This window comes from Protomyctophum parallelum (genome assembly GCF_964188405.1).
Source record: "Protomyctophum parallelum genome assembly, chromosome: 12".
Classification (NCBI taxonomy): domain Eukaryota; kingdom Metazoa; phylum Chordata; class Actinopteri; order Myctophiformes; family Myctophidae; genus Protomyctophum; species Protomyctophum parallelum.
The window spans coordinates 40,562,022-40,585,433 of NC_139712.1; the positions used below are offsets into that span (position 1 = coordinate 40,562,022).

Consider the following 23,412-nt stretch of genomic DNA (forward strand, 5'->3'; position numbering starts at 1 on the left):
AAAAGTCTCGCGGCTCAAAACTTTTCCACAACATGAGAGTTAGACTACATACAGATTTGTATTCGTTATTCTACACTTTTTAACGGGTCTACCATCCTTCTGTGTTGTTCAGATCTTCCGAAGGTGTTGGCTGGTGTTCAAGAAAGCGTCCAGCAAAGGTCCCAGGCGGTTAGAGAAGTACCCAGACGAGAAGGCCGCCTATTTCAGGAGCTTCCACAAGGTACAGTGAACTATGGCTGCAACCATCCATTATTCTATCCATTAGTTCTTCCATTCTATCCATTAGTTCATCCATTAGTTCTTCCAACCAGACAGGAGGTTGGGGTTCGATCCCCGGCCCGGGTCATACCAAAGACTGTAAAAATGGGACCCAATGCCTCCCTGCTTGACACTCAGCATCGAAGGGTTGGATTGGGGGAGTCAAATCTACTAATCAAATGATTAGTAGCGGCTCACCGCTCCAAGAGATGGGTCAAATGCGGAGAACAAATTTCACTGCGGTAACGTGTGTGACAAATCGTATGACTTTGACTTTGGTCGATGGAATAATCGGGAAGCACCTTTTCTTCGATAATTTGTTTTATTTTTTATATATAAACTAATTGCGAAGTGTGCGAAAATAGCACATCTACAAACTTACAACGCGTTGTGAGCATGTAGATCAGCCTTTTGCGCTATTTCTAAATCATTTTCATAGAAAAAAATATTATTTTTTGTAGACTCAATGGTAACACTTTTCTTAAATGTCGGGTCTATAATGCATTATTAACTACCACAATTTACCGGTAGTCAGTTATAAACTGTTGTCATTTATTATTATTATTATTAATTAGATTAACTGTTGCACTTGTACCATGAACACACACAACTCAGTCACAGGATTGACCAGTGAGAGAAAATCAAAACTCATTAATCTGGGTTTTATGTTTGTGGAGTTGCACAGTCCTACAATCTCAGATGTAAAAATGAGACCTTGTGATTTTGACAAATTTCTCAAAGTCTGACGTATACGTAGGTCACATTGTTTTGCCCATTCCATTGACGTCCACCCTTCAAAGTCTAGTCACGCTTTTCCCTGCAACCTCTGCACTGCAGGAATGTTGATCTTTATCAAGTCATTGAATGCTGCTTTCACCATTAGCAGCATTTTAGCTTTCTCAAACACAAAAAAAAATGTAATCTACCGTGTCAGGGTTAAAATGATTAATTTTCCTTCTATTTAGGTGTTTATATATTTTTTTTGTTCAAACTAAATAGAACGCAGGGTTGTAAACAAAGTGAATTTGTTCTTTTAAAGGGATAGTTCAGAATTTTAGTTTGAACTTAAGCTGTATGAAATACTTTCCATTAATATAGTGGTTGCAACTGTATTAATTGATTGCCCGAGTCCCGTGGTGGGAGTTATGCTCTAGTTTTGGTGAAATATTAAGTAGTTCCGGTCATTTTGTGGGGGGCACAGGGGGCCACGCATTAAAAGTAAATAATTTGTATTGTTGACCTATTTCTACTTTAGTTCATTATTGACCCCTCTATTACACAGAAGTTGACAGAACTATGTTTTTTGTGTCCATATCACTACGCCCAAAAACTAGTTCCATGTGATAGAGGGGTCAAAGTTGAACGAAAGTTGCGCTCATATTTTTTAAATAGGTCAACAATAGAAATTACGCTAGTTTTGTGGATTCATTTACTTTTACTGCGTGGCCCGAGAGCCCTCCACAAAATGACCGGAACTACTTAATATTCACCAAAACCAGAGCAGAACTCCCACCACGAGACTCGGGAAATCAATTAATACTTACAACTCCTGCGGAAAGATCTGTGGACTGGCGACTAAGGTCTGATGCGTGAATAAAGTCTATCCTCTCATGCTAAATTACTAGTGATAGTTCATAAATTAAAAGTAACCAATGGAATAAAAACTAAAACCTGTGTTATTATGCTAATCTATACTTGGACTATAACCTATGGCATTTTTACCCTGCAAACTATTATGCATTTGGGGCTCCCTATACGTGTATGTCCTCAGATATACCAGAACAGCTGCTGGCATATTATGACAGGCATTCCAATTATTTTCATAATCAGGATATCATCAGTAACCTCTGACCTCTTGATTTTGAAATGGGGGTCTTTGCATATACCTTTGTGAATCTCCTTCAAAGGAGATATGCTGCTTACATACATTACTTACAAGCATAATGTTGTTAAAATGAGTCCTTAAACTAGCACGAATCAAGAAAGTAACACAGTACTTCCAAATACCACTTGTTACTCTGTCACTTAGAATTAATTGCAAACTGAACGGAGTTAACTTAGTTTTTCTGTAACTCTGTTTTACAGACCGCGTGTCGAGACATCTGCCATTGGGGGGTGTATTTCTATTTATTTTCATAAGTTGCTATTGGCTCTCAAGATATCTACCTATCGCCCAAAATAGTCAACTTCCCAGAAACCTTATGTTTGGTATTCACTGGTTAACAAGCTAGTAGCCTACAGGGTGGAAACTGACCCACCAATATTACACTCAATATTAAACTATTACCTCCTACACTATGCCCCATAGGTTTCAACTTTTCAAGTACTGAAATAACCACCAGCCTGCATGTTGCATGTCCCTAGCTGGTGCATCCTTCTTAGTGTAGGTAGGAGCCCCAAGGAAGAGAGGACACCCAATTAGTCCCCTCCCTATAGAAGTTTTGGGAAGAATTCTCAGCTTTGACCCAACCAGTCAACATAATTCCTTCCTTTCTTTTCTTTCTTTTCTTTCCTTTATTTTCTTTCTTTTATTCAAACTTAGTGTAGTCCCCCTATACTCCACTCTACACAACTACTGTGGAAATAGGAAATCCCCATTTCCTTATAGGGTAGACTAACACTCAGAATAAAACCCCAGTATTGTTTATAATATACTGCATGCCTGGTTTTTACTCCTTTGAATAATAAGTCTATGTCTACTTATAATCTCAGGATATTTTCATTAATGAAATCAAATTATGGATCAGTAGCATTAACATACTATAGGCGTAGCATAGAGATATGTTCTTATGCCATGAATTTGCTAACATGATCTATTGCTTCCCTGAGTTCATTGATTGTGCTTTTATCAACTAAGTTTCATAATCAAAACATCATCAGTAACCTTTGATCTTTTATTATGAAATGGGGGATTTGTAGTAGACAAGGGGTATAAAGGCACAATCCAGCTATACCACATACAGCATTGGAAGATATCTAATGAACATGTCCCATGCTGACACGTCATGCAGCGCATGAAAGTGAAGGAGACGGACAGATATAGGCCTGCAGAGGGGTCTGCTGACCTTTTGACCCTCAAGAATGGTCTCAATTCCTGCACCAGTGGCATACTTGTGTGCACAAATGTATACTGGAACCGTCCAATTCCAATTACTGGCCTTCATGTTCTTATGTACAAGGAAGTAATAGGAATCTATTGACTTGTTTCCCTACAGACTCAGGCCTCTTTTAGACGGGGACCATCTCCATATAACACGTCAAAGTCCTGTTGCGTTCTAATTTTTTCTTACCCTTTACACGAGAACGCACACGTTATGATATGATGTGCTATTTTGCTATACTGTCGCTAGGTGGCGATAACGGGCTGCCAAATAGACAGGTCACCCACGTACAAGAAGAAGAAACCTTCACGCAAGCCTGCGCAACACGGCTCTGGGCGCGCCACGGGATGGTATATATTGTATAATACATTAGGCTACATAAACGCTGCTGCCGCGGCTGCCGTCTATCACAAGGCTTTTTATTTACATCATGGTTTTACATTCAACATCGCTGATGAGCAGCACTTTGTAGGCGAGGAGGGAGGCTTGTTCAGGAACTCCATTATATCATAATGATATGGCTCTGCATCAATGTAATAAACATATGCGCTGTGAGCCAACGTGAGCCATGATGTCATAAGTTTTGCGGATTCACCGTTTTGCCTGTTTATATGGAGACCATAGGAAACGGTGTTCTGAAAGATTTCCACTCTGGGAGGCAGTTTCACTTCGATGCGTTTTCACCTCCTGAGAACACCGTTCTCGTCTAAATGACAGCGCTAAACGGTACTTTATTTTGCCGTTTCTTATGAACACCATCCTCGTGTAAATAGCACCTCAGAGACTCAGTTCCAAGGGATACCCTTGTACCATAAAGACTTGATTCCATTTCAGATGGATTAAGTGTCATAAAGACTTGATTCCATTTCAGCTGGATAAAGTGTCATCGCCACAGATCACACCCTGACTTTGGATGTCACAAAGGTGGAATGTTCCACTCAGTCACAAAAGCATTCATTCACAATTCCTCGACCATCAATTGGAAATATGACATTCACTGTACAATAAAAGTAGATTCATACATGTGTAAATGCAGATTGTGTGTTATGTGAGATCTAAAGCCATGAAAAAGTGCATGCGTACACCCTTTCCCAAAATGAACTTCAAAGAAATTCTGCTCACGACAGCAACATGTTGACGATGTCTGGGAATGTCACAAGACATCTCAATGTCTCCATCTTGCAAAGAAAGTGACAACTGAGCCATGTATTGCACAACAAAGAGAACTATATATTGAGGAGGCAGACAGAAGCAAGCCGGGATTAGTAGGATAGAGGATAGGGAGAGACCAAGGAGCCAGAAGGATGAGATGGGTCTTGGCCACATCGCTACACAGACCAGCTCCCGACGCTCTGACCTGAGCGTCCACCAGGCGATCCCAGGCACTACATCGACCAGCTCAGGGGTTATAGCCAGCAATCGAACCCCTGCCGCTTGCACGCAACCTCTCTCCCTCAGAAGACAAAAGACCCCAGTCTGTCTCTCTCTCAAAGCTCAACGAACCAACACTCAGGAAAGTGATGCATTATATCAAGTTTCTAAGTTCATGGCAAAGAACATTATCTATCATATAGTTATTTCATTATCATTTGATTTGTTTCTTAAATTCTATTTGAACCTGTATTAACCCTTGTTTAAGAATTCATTTGATTATTGTTCTACTAAGTTTGTCTATTAGCTTAGGTGTGAAAATAAATTGATTCATTTTTTTAAACAAGTCTATTATTTGCTTACTGGTTTTTGACACATGCAAAGTAAGAAAGGCTATGAAATGGAAAAGATCTCTTACCTTCAGATTCCATAGATTTATTAAGATAAAATAATAATTGATTATTTTATAATTGTTTTATTAGTGGTTTAACTTAAAGGCTAAATACAAATCAATCTGGTGCTTATTCCTAAGCTCATTTCACTGGTGCCCCTTCTTAAATTCAGATTGATTTTGAGTCTTAATTTTTGAACTTATAATTCATATTTTTATAATTATGAATTACACTAATATAAAGTCTACCGGATTAAATATAACACCATACTTGCTACACAAGTATGTCATACAGCTTAAGTAAAAAAATGGTGAACTATCCCTTTAAGGCCTAATAGATTATTTAAATCAGTGATCTTTGATCTGATCTCTGATCGTTTCTGGACCAGGGCCCAACTTGAAACGATTTGCGTTCCCACCCATCTGACCACTTTAATATTTTACCTGCCCACAGGTTGAGAATTACTGTTTTAAATTATTATTCAAAACGGGTAAAAAAGGTTATTAGTGAGCGCCTCTTATGCTGTAGTTATGCTGGAACACTCACTCAACCTGCGTCAATGCCAGTCCCCTGAGATAATGTCTTTCAGTGCTCATCTGAAAGAGCTGTGCATCAGAAACAGAAGAAGAATCCATTAAGCGACATTTTCCAGCTTTTATCTGGGTCCTTTTGAAGTGTCTCATCCCTGCTCTTTCATGGGGATAATCCCGACTATACTATCTTTCTCTCCGCCTCTTAAGGCCATTGCAAATTCCATAATTACGGTTCATTATCACGGAGAATAGCAGAAGATCTTAAACGAGTTACACGGCTACGCAGCACCCTATGGTAATAAGAGGAGATGGCAGTGGAACACATGGAGGCCTTGCCCTGGCTGCAGTATGAGAGGAGAACACATGGAGGCCGTGCCCTGGCTGCAGTATGAGAGGAGAACACATGGAGGCCTTGCCCTGGCTGCAGTATGAGAGGTGAACACATGGAGGCCTTGTCCTGGCTGCAGTATGAGAGGTGAACACATGGAGGCCTTGCCCTGGCTGTAGTATGAGAGGTGAACACATGGAGGCCTGGCTGCAGTATGAGAGGAGAACACATGGAGGCCTTGCCCTGGCTGCAGTATGAGAGGTGAACACATGGAGGCCTTGCCCTGGCTGCAGTATGAGAGGTGAACACATGGAGGCCTGGCTGCAGTATGAGAGGTGAACACATGGAGGCCTTGCCCTGGCTGCAGTATGAGAGGAGAACACATGGAGGCCTTGCCCTGGCTGCAGTATGAGAGGTGAACACTTGGAGGCCTTGCCCTGGCTGCAGTATGAGAGGTGAACACATGGAGGCCTGGCTGCAGTATGAGAGGTGAACACATGGAGGCCTTGCCCTGGCTGCAGTATGAGAGGAGAACACATGGAGGCCTGGCTGCAGTATGAGAGGTGAACACATGGAGGCCTGGCTGCAGTATGAGAGGTGAACACATGGAGGCCTTGCCCTGGCTGCAGTATGAGAGGTGAACACATTGAGGCCTTGCCCTGGCTGCAGTATGAGAGGTGAACACATGGAGGCCTGGCTGCAGTATGAGAGGTGAACACATTGAGGCCTTGCCCTGGCTGCAGTATGAGAGGTGAACACATTGAGGCCTTGCCCTGGCTGCAGTATGAGAGGTGAACACATGGAGGCCTTGTCCTGGCTGCAGTATGAGAGGGAACTGTTTGGTCCTGCACCTGCCATACAGTAGATGTGCCAGTTCTACTCTTTCACCAACTTCAGGAATGCCTACTGTAAATGGGGCAGAACCCCCCCCCCCCACACGATTTCTGAAAGTATAAATCGTGTGATTCAAACCAGGAAAAGATCAGACATCACAATACAACCAAAATCCCAGAAGATAGCTAGTCCCATATCACAATTTCAATACAATATACTGTATACGCTTGACATCATCATACCCGGAGGTTATGCGGAAGCCGGGAACGCAGGCCTACTGAGTGTCATAAAACGACTTTCTGGCCTTGACAGCCCATACAGTACATGCAAACAGAAAAGTCTGATTGCATTAAACAACGTTAAACTATATATATCTTGCCCATGACCCCTACCCCCAAACTTGACACGATTGAACCTGATAAGCAATTAGAAAGCTACTTGTTGGGGACGGTGCGTGCTGCATTAGTTGGCATGATCAGCCATGTGTACCGTGAACAAAGTGGAGCTCTGCGTACTGCATCATGCTGTCACACGGTGCGCCCTGTGCGGGTGGAAGCCTGATACATCCAGGGCTGGACGTGAGCGATGGCTGCACACATGCATCAGTGCACCTGGTAATGCATCGCCACAGAGATCAGGAAAGGTCCTGTCTGAAGGCTTCATTCAACGCTGCGGTGCTTTGGAAGGAAATGGGCTGCACTGGTAGGCTGATTTACAGAGCCAACAAAGAGGGAATGGGATCCTTTTTTTGTTGTTGGTTGGCCTGCCTTTGTTTGGATCTCCACCATTATCTATATCTCCCCAATTATCTCTCTCTCTCTCTCTCTCTCTCCCCAAAGGCAGCCTAAAAAAACATGAAGCAAGTTAAGTACATAAATATGTGCATATGCAAGTGTAAACAACTAATCTGTGGAGAAGTGAATTTTAATAATAGAGGGTTTAGCATGAGCTTTTTGAAAACGAGGAGGAGAGAGAGAGAGAGAGAGAGAGAGCAAAAAACTGGAGAGAGAGAGAAGAAGCATAGACAGGAGGGGAGACAGGGAATAGCTCTCATCAGGAATGATTCACTTTGCTCAACACTAACCCCCTTAGGCTGGAAAGAACCTGCATACACACACAGCCTCACAGATACAACGAATTCATGCGGAGTCGTGCGCACACACACACACACACACACAAATTAAATTGAATTGACGCACGCACGCACGCACACACGCACGCACGCATGCACGCACGCACTTACGCAGAACACGCAGCCATGAAAATCCCTGTGTTGATGCTCTCTCTGTTATATCCATATGTGACAAAATTGGACTGAGGGACTGCCATTGGATTTTTCTGAATTTTCGTTTTTTCATGTCATATGAAAGCAGGGAATCATAGCTTCAAATGTATGTACATATTGGTTTTTCAGTTTGACCCACCAGTTTTGAAGATATGGCTTATAGAGTAATGTCTTGCAGAAAACAGCGAGTTGAGAAAACAGGCTTGAAAGGTAAAGGTTCACTTATGTGGTCACTAACATTACACCTGTTTAACCCATTTAGGCCTGACCTTGAAATTTAAAAGAAATCTTCTAAATCCTCCAGTTTTCTGAAATAAATATTTTCACAATTCTTCTAGTATGTATGTGAAGAGTCTGCTTGTGCTATTAACTCATTTTGATTTAATAGCACTGGTGAAAAGATGGAATTTGCGCGATGGCAGGCTCTCAGTCAAATATGGTCACATATTAATGTCCCACCTGAGTAGAGTATGGTTTTGTGATGATACACATTTAATGTGTATCATCACAAAACCATACTCTACTGGTAGGAATCATTGAGATGATATCATATAGTGGTGGATAGATAACTTTGTCAGGCAGAAACCTTTTATCTCCGTCTATATTCCCTTTGTGTTTTTTTTAATTAGCACTCTACTTGATCATACTACAGCGTCACACAAAAGCATCAAAAGTGGCAGATCCACAAACTCACAATGCGCCGCGAAGTAAGACGTTTTGATTTTGTAGATCTGCTACTTTTGAATTTGACTCCTGAAAAGCAGCCAGTTTCCAGTTCTCCACCCTACAGGGACGATAAGGAAAACTACATTGAAAATCGATGTTATCTCACAGCTCCAGCATCCTTATGTACATTTTTCCTTTACCGCCTCTGAGATTACAGTAATGCTTTGGTACAGAAATTCCTTTAGCAAGTACAGTACTTTATGTAAAGTAGTGCTTTCTGCACATATTAACTCCCAATACCATTTACAGGACCAGAACAAAATAAATGATGTAATAACTTAAACAACCTCGGTCAATATAATTAGTACTGTATTAATGTAATTATCTATCTCTTGGCAACATTTCTTGTCTCCTATAAATACATGCACTCAGTCAAAGCCGTTTTTTAAGTTGTGTCAATTAATTCTTCCCTTCTTGAGCTGAAGATGCATCCATTTGCAAAAGAAAAAAAAAACTTCACAGGCTACAGAGGCGCTATGTTTATCTTGAGTGACAGGATGATTACAGCACTATAGGGCAGATGTAAAAATGTCCACACCTCCGTCACAATTACCACTGACTGTCGGGTAAGTCATCTAAGTTCAAAGCTTTGAATACTTGGTTGTGGGGAACAAAGGTGACGCAAAACTAAACACATTGTAGTGGTACGCATCAGTTATTTCCTGAGCACATAAGATTTTTGCCCCCATCTCTACATTTCTAGAAAGCTCTCATTGGTGTTCATGCCCATCTGGTGTTGAGGGAGAAAAAATCAAAGACCAGTTTTTGAGTGGGGTTGAATATGGTTCTGTATTTTCCTTATATCTCTATCAAATTTATAGATGTCGTTGTGGAATCCATCTCTCAAAAACACTCAATGATGGATAGTATACTTTTCTTTTAAGCAGTGTTATAAAATGCTAACCGACAAGGAATTTTACTGCAAAACAGTTTGATTTGATATTGAAATGGCAGTTTTACACACTCTAAACGCGTGAGGAATCACCAGGCTTGAAGGTCTGTCAAGAGGAATCAGGAGGAAAGCAAGTTCCCTTTGTTGATCTTTATTTAACGTGCACAGCAGTACACGGATGCTGCAGCACGCAGGCAGGTCTCCCAGGCAAGCATAACCATACAAGCACAGAGTTACAGTTTATATAGCAGTTTAGTCCCACCCACAAGGTGGACCCAGAGGCAGAACACAGAATCGATGAATTGACCATTTGCTTGCAGATACAGGAAGATGGGGGGTGGGAGGTGAGAGGGGAAGGGGGGGGGGGGGGGGGACAGGATGAGAAGGAGTGAGGTGAGAGGGGAAGGGGGGGGGGGGGGGGGGGGGACAGGTGAAAAGGACTCTGTTACTCACAGCATGGTTCCGAGCTTCAAAGCTCGGTCTGTATAGACTAATTTAAATGTATTCGAATGATCTTCAAATGAGTCTAGCTGATGGAAATTCCTCGTCAATATTAAAAAAGTAAAATTTTGCCACATGGAATTTATATGATTTCTGCTCATTATATTGTACACAAGAGAAACGAATTATCAACGTACATTTTATACCCAGTCTCACCCAAACACGATGAAATAGCACCGATTGCACTTCCGAAACGTCCAAAAAAATCCATACATATTACACTGAAATCCTCCCCATAGACTGTGACGGAGGGGCGCCGTCTCTACCGAACTTGTGCCACGAGAGACACCACCGAGCGTGCTAAGGCCTGCAAGTTGCAGCATTTATGTTATGTGGCCCTTCCACCTTCCAGCAAGATCTCTCTCTTTCTGCTTATTATCAGTGTATGGGGTGATTCTCCTTATCTATTGATTTCACCACCTTTGCCTTAAAATAAAGTTCCACAACAATCCATTGAATCCATGAATGGGAGCCTGAAGATAAGAAAAATCATTGATGTGTTTCGCTATTTTTTTCCTCTACTCAGGTAGGAAGATACCTTAAAATCTGAGGGCCCCTCCCTCCTGCTAGCTAGACCGATAGCCATCATAACCTAATGGTCTATTGAACTTCTTGAAGCGGGTGGACTCTCTTCACCTATAGGATAACCGCCCTCAGTGATTGTGAGAATTCCTGCGAACAAAATGAATGGAGAGTTTAGATAAATGGTATATATTTAGCGCTGTATGTCCCTGGCTGTGTCAGAGCACGAATATAGCGTTATAGCATTTGTTCACCACCAAGTGTCACTGTTGCACAGCCTAACACACAGACACACAGGCCCTGTACTAGGGCTAGTACAGTGCAGGAAGTAATTAATTTGAACATCTTTCTACATACTGAGAGTAATAGATTTGTGCTGATGACTCTTAAGTGTAGTATATACTGTCCCCCCCCCCCCAAAGTGGGTTTAGTACCGATAAACGCTCAAAAGATAATCGGGCCCCGCACACTGTCACCTTTTTCACCTTGGGCCTGTTTGCATGCCTGATTACAAAAGAAACTGAAATTAAATGAAAACTAAACCTTTCCTAAACGAAACTAGCAAACCCACTTAAAAAAAGGACTTAAAACTAAAATGGAATTGAAAACAAAAAGTCAAAACAAAAAGAAAATAAAACTAATAAAAACTGCAGAACTATTTATACCTTGCTTGGGTCGGATTCGAACCCAGCACTATTAGCCTTATTCATGTGATACTTACTGTACGTGCTCTTAGCACTGGCCTCTGTGTTCATGACTGTTGAATGAAGAACGTTTGCTGGGTGCTCCCCCTATCCAACTGTAAAAGGCATGATCAAATCTCTGACTACCTATAGGCATTATACGCCACATGAAACATTAGCTAATTCTTTGTCCAAGGGAATTGAAGTCTAAAATGAAAACTTTATAATGCTGTTCAATGTAGAAATACAATGCAATAGAAGATGGCTATTAGTGATACTTTTCTGTTCTACTTCCTCTGTTCTGCCCCTATATGAATCCCTTGCCAATCTTTCCCCGACTGTTTAAAATGCTGACCGGAGCATACTGTAACTGACGAGATGTGGAATTGGTATCGCGCATGCTGTTATCACACTAAAATCTGAGGTTCACATACGTTGTGTGTGTGTTATCATGGCTGCTCCCTTAGCTTTAATGGTGAGGTTTTACAATGTGGGCAGTCAGCCCATCTCATTCATTCCCCACAGTCTGGCCAGGGTCCCGCAGTTAGCCCGGAATGGACTACAATAATGTAATGAGCCTTATCTCCCCTGGAGAGGGAACAGAGATGGGATTGTTGAATAAAATGCTCTGTAAATGCGGCTGATATTCAATTAAATGTAATCTTCCCCTTTTCATAATATTCCCAATCAATCCGGTGGTAAAATGATTTAGAGGCTTCTCATTGTGCCTCTGCGTATTGACTGTAGACGACACTGGGGTGGTGGGGGGTACACCAAGCTGTGGATTCAAGGATTGAGTCTGTCAGCTGAGTAAAAATTTATTTAAATCTACATCAGCACACCTCGAACCAAAAAATACATTCCTTTTAAACTGCTTTACAGAGCAGCAAAAGACACTGGCACAGGTAGAAAGCAAGAGAACAAACAACACATTGTGTGCGCGCATGCGTGCGTGCACATGTATGCGCTCGTGCAACATACTAGTAAGGAAGCTTCAAATACCATTTATAGAGGAAAGGAAATGAAATCTGCATATATATGTAATATTAGATACTTGTTTGTGTGAAAGATATTGCTTTGTTTCATTACTACTCACTGGACATGCACAGCCAATTTAGTCTAACTACTAAACTATATCTTGAATACAATATATTGTCACTGTCGGGTGGAAACCTTGTATGTCCAAAACTGTTACTGAAACATAGAAATATGGAGATGAATGGTTTCTGCCCGACAGCGACAATGTATAATGTAAATGTATTGTTCCAGTACACTGCAGTGAAATTGCATGATGTAAATTCTTATTTCTAATCCCCACTGCTTGCATCTGCATTGAAAAGAGCCAGTGTTGCATTAATTACAATACCAAACAGCTACAGTATGTGGACCTACTGATGAGATTTCCACTCTTTTGCACCATAATCCAACCTCATGTACGTACTGTACATACCTGCTGCCTCAACAATAGATACAAGCTCATAGCACGTCACTTTGTGCCACGCTATAACTTTGTAGATATGCTATATATTTATTTTATCGTGAAGATGCAAATGTTTGAATATATATTTTTAAGCGAACAGTAACGCAAAATCTTTGCTTCTGAGGGTCCCTGGAACAAAATACTTTGAGATGTGGTCCTTGACATGAAAGTGTTTGAGAACCACTTAAATTTACGTTTTTAAGAACTCTGTTAGGATTTAGAATACATTTGTAGACTCGGCCTCAGGTCTTAATGGGTTAACACAATGAAATGATGGAGCTTACACGAAAGTGAATTTCACCCACCGAGTTACACCTGAAAACCTGTGACGGTGACACTAAAGCACCCACTTTGCTCTCTCTTCTCAGGTCACTGAGCTCCACAGCATCAAGAACATTACCCGGATGCCACGGGAGACCAAGAAACATGCCGTGGCAATCATCTTCTACGATGACACATCCAAGACATTTGCCTGTGAGTCAGGTAAGTGGTTCCCATTCAAAGCAACCATCGACCTGCCTCTACCCGAGAGAGCCGAGGGAGGGAGGAAGGGGGTGGAAGAAGTACTCCACCCTATAGGCCTTAAGTAAAAGTATCAATACCACAATGTAGAAATACTCTGTTACAAGTTAACTCTATAATTGCGGCTAGCTGTTAGCATAAAAACCCCAGTTCCCAGTGCCACCATATGCGTTCACTTTAAAAGACGGAGTTTGCCCGCTCCCACGCCCAGGTGGTACGCATGGGCCGTTGAGTGATAGTCAACGAGCACTTCCAAACTCCAGCACTTAGAAAAAAATCATGAAGTACAGTAGCTCATAAAATGTCTGATGTGGATTTTTATGAAACAAACACTTTACAGATTCAAAGAGGATAATTCAAGCTTTCCCTACAGCTGCAAATGTAGAACATTTTGCCATATATTGACCCCAACTTTCAGCAGCTGTCAAAAATTCCCCTAGGGTGGTTGAATATAAACCTTTACAAACACATTGGCTCAAGCATTCTGCTACTGTGTATTCCATTTTGCTCTGGTTTTGAGATCTCTCTCTCTCCTCACGCACTGTTCTTTTGGGCATGGAGGCACAGCGCTGAGCGCTGATGTTTATAAGTTTATCGAGATGAAGAAAGTCCCTACTCCCCGCTTAGTGACAGTGACAGCCTTCCATGTTTATGCACAGACAGACACACATAATATTCTGTAGGCTACACTGCAGTGTTTTTATGTTTCCTTAAAGGATTGATTAATATTATGTAGGCCTACTCGTCCTCATATTTCGATGAGGGCTTCAGTCTCCTCCTTCGACCACGTCTATCCACGGTAATGGGACATATTTGCTCTGCGTAAAATATGCCTTCTCCGTCTCCAACTGTGTTTCCTCATTCATCCGCCACTTTATTTGATGCGGGTTGCATTCACACCTGCAGTGAATCGAAGTCAGGTGTGCTTGGAAGAGAAGCGAAACCCTGCTTTTTTGGCCGAAGTAGAAAGTGGTTCTTTGATTTGACTTTGATTGAGCCTTCACACCTGCCAAACGAAGCGCACTTTCCGACAATACGCAGCAGGATTCGTTTTAACCTTAGATTTTTTGTAAATATCCAAGATCATTAGGGGGTTTTCTGGAAGATTGAACATGTATTCTATTGCTAGTTTGACCACTTCAAAGTTCAAATACTCTATATTTTAAAATAACTACTGGTAATAACCGCTACTGTATATCTACAAGCTTACAAACGCATCACAGATGCGTTGAAAGCTTGTAGATATTTCGGTGAGTGACACGCTTCCATAGAAGACCTGCTGACTTAAATGACTGAAATCAGTCTTGGCGACTGAGAACTTTAATCCATGTACAGTATAGTACTTGAGTACGTGTACTTAGTTACTGTACTTTCCAGCACTGGGGTGGAGGGCCGGTCACCGGAGAGAGAGGGGATGGGGGTGATCGAGGGAGAGGAGGTGGGCAGGCTCCTGCTGGTGAACTGTGCGAGGCAGCCAAAGAAAAGTGCAAAGAAGAGAAGAAAGACAAGATTAAGGAGAAATGGAAGGAAGAGGGAGGTGGCAGAGGTTAGAGGCCAGAGAGAGAGGGAGAGGTTTAGAGAGGGTGGAGGGAGAGAGAGAGAGAGAGAGAGAGAGAGAACAGAAACTGGACTTTAGCCAAGTGCATGCTCAATTGATGCTGTATTAAGAAGTGGGGGGCCACGCTATGAAATTATTGATCGTCCTATCGCAGGTATTTTGGTATTCATTTGCAATGCATTTCAACCCAATTATGGACTGCAACAACAGTGATTGCTCCTCCTCGCACGTGGGCAGGAAGCCAAAATCGGCGGAGGGGAATGGCCCCTCTCTCTCTCTCTCTCTCTCTCTCGGTTGGTTGGGGTGCAATGGTCCGATGTAAGCTTTGCAAATGAACAGAGATGGAGGGGTTGGAGGGAGGGAGGTGAGCTGGAGCTGCACCGTACAATCCTCAGTGTTAAGTTAACACTCTGAGAGTAACACTTTCTTACTGAATAAGGCTGGAAATGGTTGTTGTCGGGCACAAACATTATATGTCCAAAACTGTTACTTTTCAGGAAATACAAATAAATAATAATAGAAATAAATAATACATATTATATTCCTTCCAATGGCTCCAATGTAGTTATTATGTAGTCACAAGCTCTTGTTAATATTTTTCATTGGTTCAATAATGTCACAGGCACACTTAACCACTTTCACAGTTACATTTACAAAATAGCTAAAATAGCTGATCTACCAGCTTGTGAGAGTATAATTTTTACTGTGTAAGCAGGCAGACGAGAGGAGCGGCTTACAGTAGTTACACAAGTCACAGTAACTATAGCGTCCTCAGCTCTCTGTCCGTGTGTGCACAATTAATTTAAATACCTGCTGATGGAGACATGTAGTGGAAAACCTCAAGGGAAAGATTATTGGCCCTATAGTCTCTCTCTCTAGTTATCTCACCACCATCCCTGTCCTTCTATAGCGAGGCTCATTTCCATGTCCTCCCCCACCCCGCCTCCCTGCACCACCATATGGAGGTCATTTTCACCCCACTGACCTTCCAATGTCCTTTACTTCCTGTCACCCCCCCTCGGGGTCTCACCCCAACCAGCACGGAGGGGGTTTCATGCATGGATGACCCAATTCATCAGGAAATATACCAACATTATGTCATTGTGTTTCCTTATTATCCACTTAAAGGACAACTTTAGTTTTTTTCCACCAAGGTTCATGTTTTAGGTTGTTATTAGAGAAAGTAAAAGATGAGTCTTAATTTTTTTTCATTTGCTGCTTTCTTTCGTTTTAGGGATTTTAGCTCTTTTTGACTGGGGGGCGGGGGCATTCGAGCATGGGGCTAAATATTTTTTTTACAAAATGTTATGGTGATTTATTTTTGTATTATTTACTATAGTCCTAATAAACCCCAGGAAATTACATCTGGCCACAGCAGATCACAGGATCTACTGAATGTGAAGGTAGACTACTGGAGGAAGGCTTATACTGTGTGTATAGGCTCAATAATATGTTTGTCACATTCAATAGATCCTGTGATCTTTTGTGGTCAGATGCAATTTCTTGGGCTTTATTAGGACTATAGTAAAAAAATAAAAAAATAATCGGCATACAATTTTGTAAAAAAATACATATTTAGCCCCATGCTCGAATGCCCCCGCCCCCCTGTCAAAAACTGCTCAAATCCCCAAAACAAAAGAAAGCAGCAAATGAAAGAAAATTAACACTCACCTTTTAGTTTCTCTAATAACAACCTAAAACATGAACCTTGGTTGAAAAAAACGAAAGTTGTCCTTTAAGACCTACTCTGTATTTGGCGTATGACAACTGGCGTATGGCCATGCTCTGGTGAAAATAGCATTTTCTATTTTCACTATTTAAATAAGAATCTCATTTATTAAAAAAAAAATGAAAAAGCACTTTCTCTCCATTTCCTGAAAAGTAACCATTTTAAACATACAAGGTTTCCACCCGACAGCCTGGGGCTACCATTGTACCAAATAGGCTAGCTGAAGTTTCAATGGCACCTGGAAAGGTGCCAATTGGAAACAAATTTGGAAAAGGATGCATTACTTCCCCCCCCCCCCCAAGTCCTTTAGAACCAGCCGTGGGGAATAGCTTGTCTCCTCTCCTCTGTGTAACATCTCTCTCCGTGTTAACAAGGCTCAAAGCCAGTCAATGTGAAACGCAGTGCAAAAAGGGTGGAAAGAGGAAGGATCCTGACTGCGCCTCTCGCTTGGATTCTCACACCCTTTTCTCTCACATTCTCTCCTCCTCCTTCATCCCCTCTCCATGGTTCTGCTCCCTACCCCCCTCCATCACACTGCGCTCGTGCTAAAAATGTAACATCACCCCCTCGTGCACACATGCAGGTACATACGTTTGTTGTTTTTAGGAGGTTTATTTTATGACTGCCATTCTCATTCTCAATTTCTCATTCTCTATTTTTTGAGGGGCTGCAATAAATTAGACCTGTTTTCAGAGCCTGCTGGGCGGTTGGTTACTGTGTCTTCCCTCCCCACCCCTCCTTCGAAATGGCTGTGGCCTTTTAAGTGAGTCTAAACGCCCACTCTTTAATGCTGCCGAGTGGAAAATCACCTCCTATAACCGCCTCCTATATCCAGCTTTTGGTGTGTCCACAAACTTTGTCCTATACGCAAACATTAAGTTCCAATTGACAATGAATGGAGAATTTTACGTCATAGTGAATGAGCAAATAGACGTAGTGTCGATCTTACGTCGATGATGTACAATGATAAGAGCGCCCATCACTTCACACGGGTGCTGATTTGTCACACCCCTGCGATCTATGAGCTCAACAGATGTTTGCACGTGTTGTGACGTGTTGTGACTTGTGAGCTTGTAGATTGCCTATTTGAATCATTTTTATCCCACGATTTTGCAACCCAGTTTTTTCACCCAGTGCCAGTAGATTGCCTATTTGGGCTGTACGACAGCAGCACACAATCAATAGGCTACATTAAGTTTTTATCTTAAAATAATGTTGACCATTTCTTTAATTTCTCTTGGGAGGACAAGGAAAATGGTACCCACATCGTCTCTTTCCCACATTTGGCCCTCACAAGGATAGTAACACACACACACACACACACACACACACACACACACACACACACACACACACACACACACACACACACACACACACACACACACACACACACACACACACACACACACACACACACACACACACACACACACACGCACACACGCACACACGCACACACGCAGCTTCACCATGCATGACACATAGAGAGGCTGCCACCCGCGCTGCTGATGAACTGTTTGTCTAGGTGATTTTCCACTCAGCAGCATTAAAGAGTGGGAGTTTAGACTCACTTAAAAGGCCACAGCCATTTTGAAGGAGGGGGGGGGGGGGGAAGACACAGTAACCAACCGCCCAGCAGGCTCTGAAAACAGGTCTAATTTATTGCAGTTCCAAAGGAGACACAGGTGGGGGCCGTGGGGCTGAGGGTTTAGCCGTTGCCTGGGCGATTTGATCTTCAAAATCATTATCACTATTATTTCAAACTTTTACCTTGATTACGATGAATAAATCATGCAAAAAAATACATCTACATTATATCGCATCAACTCTTAACTGTTTATCTAAATCAATTAAACATTATTTCAGGATAAGCAGGATTACATTACATACAAACTGCACCTGCTGGCAGACTTGCTGCCTCACTGACGAGCATTACCGCTCCTTTGTTGAATTGGCTTGTTTTAACATTTTGTGTTAACATTTAACCACATTGATTCGGGCACTTTAATAGCCTTAGGTACATTAGTTAATCAATACCAATCGCTGCAGCGCAAAGAGAATGCGTTATTATATGTAATGCATGTTTTCATGGATTATATATTCATTAATTCATGTTTTAGTTTTTGAGTGGTGCAACCACTCCTACAACCAGCAATGTCCGTGTCTACCTGTTGTATGTGTCTTGTGTCTACCTATGTGGCCATGAGCACGAGTATATGCCTATTAGTACCAGTAGGGGCGCTGTGCCAGAAACAGAGAGAGAGATAGTGCTGCTCTGTTGCTTGCTAATGAGAGAGAGAGATAGAGAGAGAGAGAGAGAGAGGAGGAGGAGGAGGGGGGGGGGGGGGGGGAGTTGCACCACTCAGTTCACACGGGTGTGATTTTCCTTTTAAAGAGCACATTTTGAATAAAATATGAGGTTTGAGCGATTCATGTATTGTATTACACTTTTTCTTCATGGTAGCTTTTGAAGGGGTTTTTATTATCATTTTCTTTTTTGAAAATGTGCATGGATTATTGACCACACAGTGGTAAATACCACTGTAGGCCTACTGTATGCACGCACGGACATGCACCCCCCTTCACACACACGCACACAGGACAACACAGACACGCAGCTGAACGCTGCTTCACCTCCACATGTGACTTCTGTATGCATCAGTCAATGGTTCCGTATCCCAGAATTCCATTGGCCTTCATGAGTGAAGGAACAGTACAGAAGATAAACCACCTCCCATCCTGGTCTCATTTCATCCTCCAGTAACTCACACCACCAGCTCACACAAGACTCCTTTCCCCCTGTAAACACTACCCCCCACCCCCCCCACCCCCCATACCAAACTCAACAGGAAAGAAAATTGGTACTCACTAAACAACTGTCTGACGCTCCCGCTCGAGAATTTGATTCATGGATTCATCGTTATCCACTTAGCTTCTAATTAAACAATTTAATCATACTGTGGCGCTAAATGTCCTCCCTTTAAGTGTTAGCAGCCAAGTGTTCACCAACCCAACACAGCTGTAGGTTCCCAAAGCAGTGTCCTTAAGCACATGTTTTACCATCCCCACTCTGGGCATAGGCCAGTGGTTTTCAACCCTTTTCATATCGTTATGAAAGATAACCGGCTCTACGTTGATCAAAATGACAATTCATCCACATTCTCTAATTGCATAGACTTGTAAATTAAGTAATGCAGATGTTTAACAATAATGTTACTCTTGAGAGCGTACATTGAAACCAAGTGGACCTGTACTATTTGGTTTCATTTTTTACGGTTTCATTTTACGGTTTGTTGCCGAGTTTGTTACCAACTCTCCATTTAGCTGGGGACTGAATTTGTTACCTCTCTAAAAAGATGACAAATAGCTCTGGCAGCATCTCGCTAAGGGTAATGACTACTCAGCTCCTATCATACCCCCCGACCCCCCCTTCAATTAATGTTCTCACCCTAAGGAGAGGGCACCCCCCCCTTCAATTTGGATAATGGCCTATTGATTGTCTGGATATACTGTAGCCCATCGCCAGGCCTTGGATCACATTCTGGCTTCATTGTTCTGGCTAGTGTTACTGTATTTTAACTGGTTGGAAATTGTGTTGCTGAGCAGGAGGCGCTGCTGACTCTTTTCATCAGCAGCGAATCGATCACATTGATTTTCTCCCTCACATTTCACCGTTACGGTAACGGCGTTACCTCTACCTGTGCACCTGACCTGTAACACTTTCACTTGTGTGTGTGTGTGTGTGTGTGTGTGTGTGTGTGTGTGTGTGTGTCAATCAGTACAAAGCTATACTCTCAGTATTGAGCAAGATATGAACATTAATTCCCAGATGAGATCATAGAAAGAAAAACACACTTGTGTGATGTGAGGGGCGCTCTCATCATCATACTTCATCATACATCACATTCCGTGCTCAGTCAATCAAATCATCGTAAAGTCAATTCCGGCCAGTCATTTTTGGCGTCTTCACTTTGCTGCCCTCATCCTCAATATGTACTTATTTGCTCAGCCAATCAAATCATCGCTATTTCCTGCGATTAAAATAGCAGACAGACACACATTTCTACCCAGGTTTAGAGGAATATCTCATTTTAAATTGACACTAGGAATCTAGGATTATACTGAAAAAATAACTCCACAAACTGACAAATATTCATGATACAAAAGTTACAATGGTTATAATAGCATGGATGGTTGCTGTGTTGTCTGATGATCTATGAGCAATTCAACATGTATTCATCTACAATGGTGGAGCACAACCTTGTTGCCAGATCACATGAGGCACATTGACAGAAACAAGAGCCTGCCCTAACCTGCCACCTGCCCTAACCAATCCAGTAGCCTCCAATTTGGAATTACTGGCAGTTGCTTGCTTTGCTGGTATTAATATTAAGTATCACATTTGCTTGATTCCCTAGTAGTGCTTGTCAGTCAGAAAGTTTGCGATCGATCGATCATTTAGAAAATTGTGAAATGACACTGGACTGATTGACAGAGAGAGAGAGAGAGAGAGAGGTCCCTGCGTGACTAATTATTTGAAATGAACAGTATAAAACGTTTTTCACACATTACGTGACATACCTTTCTGTCTCTCACCCGTCTGTGTGCGCAGCAGTCACTGAGCAGCGTCTGTGCGCTCTCCTGGAGATGAATGGATATGTGCTGCTATGGGCTTAGGTTCTGATTGTGTATATACTTTTTTCCGTGGCGGTATCGCGCACCAAAAATAGACAATTTACAAGCTCGCGTTTACAAAGCTCGTTGCGTTCTTAAGTGAGAGGCACTGCATGGCACCGTGCTCACTTAATAAAGCTTTACTGCAGATGCGCTGATGCTGCCAGGCCAGCTCAACAGTAGGCTACAGACTCAGAGGGAAGGACATTTCTTTTTAACAAGGCATTTGGCCAATTGGACCGTTAGATGCCCGGTGTGCTTTTAAACCTTTTAACACTATACCACAAAATGCATGAATTGTCCTTATTTTAGTCCTTTTATATACTCATGCATTATTTTATTCTTCTTCTCTTGTTGTAGCACTTTGAGATTTGCTTCAAACGTAAAGTGCGTGCAATTCTCTTGAATGCTATCTTCTATAGTACACTGAAGTACGGCATTGGAGAGGGCACATTTAAAACTTTTGTCACCATATGCTGCATCCATGGTTTGGAGAAGCCCCCTTTCATGTCTGTGTGCACGTGCGTGGCAAACGATTTACATCATAAGTGCTCTATAAAGATTAATGATTCAAGATTTTCTGAATGCATGGCTGGCAGGGACCACCTGCAATACCCGGTGGTAGGACAAGGATGAGGCTGGCAGGGCACTGCGTGAGGCACCCAAAACTGGCACTGTGGGAGCCAACCCAAGTTGAAATGGGTTGATTTACTTGATTCTTTTCATCTAAGCTTAAAGCTGAGATGGGCACGTCACAGCTTTGTTTTATTGTTGTAGTGTTTTTTTCTTTTACCTCACCGCATCACAGTCACAAAAAGCTTGTAACTCTATTCAACTAAACTTCACTCCTCTCAACTAAGCTGCATTTCCATCAGGCCTTACTGGGTCAGTAGGAAGTTGACGATAGTAGGAAGTTGACGACTTGACATGTTCTAAGTTTGTAAACAGAATAACATGTTCTGTGCAATGCTGGGGTCTGCCCCACACCGAGGGGACTCCATACATCAACACATCTGTGTTGAAATACATGAGAGGCCGGTTACACAACTGCAAATCAGACGGGCAACAGAAACAAGGCCAATCAACGATGACAAGTTGAGAGAGAGAGAGAGAGAGAGAGAGAGAGAGAGAGAGAGAGAGAGAGAGAGAGAGAGAGAGAGAGAGAGAGAGAGAGAGAGAGAGTGAGAGAGAGGCCTACATAGAGACATTCTTTGCAACCATGCCAGTCATGATCCAATACAGCCACCACAGCAACCACAACACAACACACATTACCTACTGTTAATCAGTCTTCAATTGAAAATTTGAAATTGAAATTGATGGCTGTTATAAAGCCCAAAACCTCTAGCTCGAACCAAAGAAAATGGCAAGGCAAATTCAAGTGATCAAGAGCCATATCCCTGTTACAACTCACATACCTTCAACGGCAGATACAACACAACATACAAACTGTAGATTCAGCATTCAATTCCAGAGCCAGAAAACAGTTACTGAACATGTTTCATTGCCAAAAATGTGCCACCCAGTCATTGGGTCCCAAAATGACGGTAATAGTACACCAGCTTGAATCATGCTAGTACACAACACAAGCAGCAGCAGCAGCAAAGAAGCAAAAAAGTTCCTACCTGACCATCAGTTGTGTAAGTGATGCATGAACTCTATCCATGCGTTCCAAAGGTCAACCTTTGGAACATGGATAGAGTTCATGATGAGCCTTCTAGTGGCATCTGCAGTAATCTCCATCCTCCATTACTTTCCTCCCAGTATCAATGGCACAGCCCAACCTCATTCTCCTGGCTGGCATCTTCTCACTTATCCTTGGATGTTTAGTACGGCACATAGCATTCTGGGGTAGTGCAGTGGTTAGGGATTTAGGGAAGGCTCTATATACGGTCCAGCATTCACAGCATATCACAGGAGAATTAACTCAGGGCTGAGAAGAAACTTGGGGATCTGGGGTCATCATCCTGGCTCGTGTACTGTGCCTGTGGAGCAGGTTGAGAGAGACACCATAAGCTTT

The 23,412-nt window shown here is 42.3% G+C and overlaps 1 protein-coding gene across 2 annotated transcripts in view; it reads left to right on the top strand.

Annotated features, from left to right (window-relative positions):
- Positions 1 to 23,412, top strand: part of dok6 (docking protein 6) — an 89,537-nt gene that overhangs the window by 38,240 nt on the left and 27,885 nt on the right. For both annotated transcript variants that reach the window (XM_083777978.1, XM_083777979.1), the window contains exons 2-3: positions 113 to 220; positions 13,275 to 13,389. In XM_083777978.1, the coding sequence (XP_083634104.1) occupies positions 113 to 220; positions 13,275 to 13,389 (223 nt within the window). The remainder of the gene's footprint in view (positions 1 to 112; positions 221 to 13,274; positions 13,390 to 23,412) is intronic.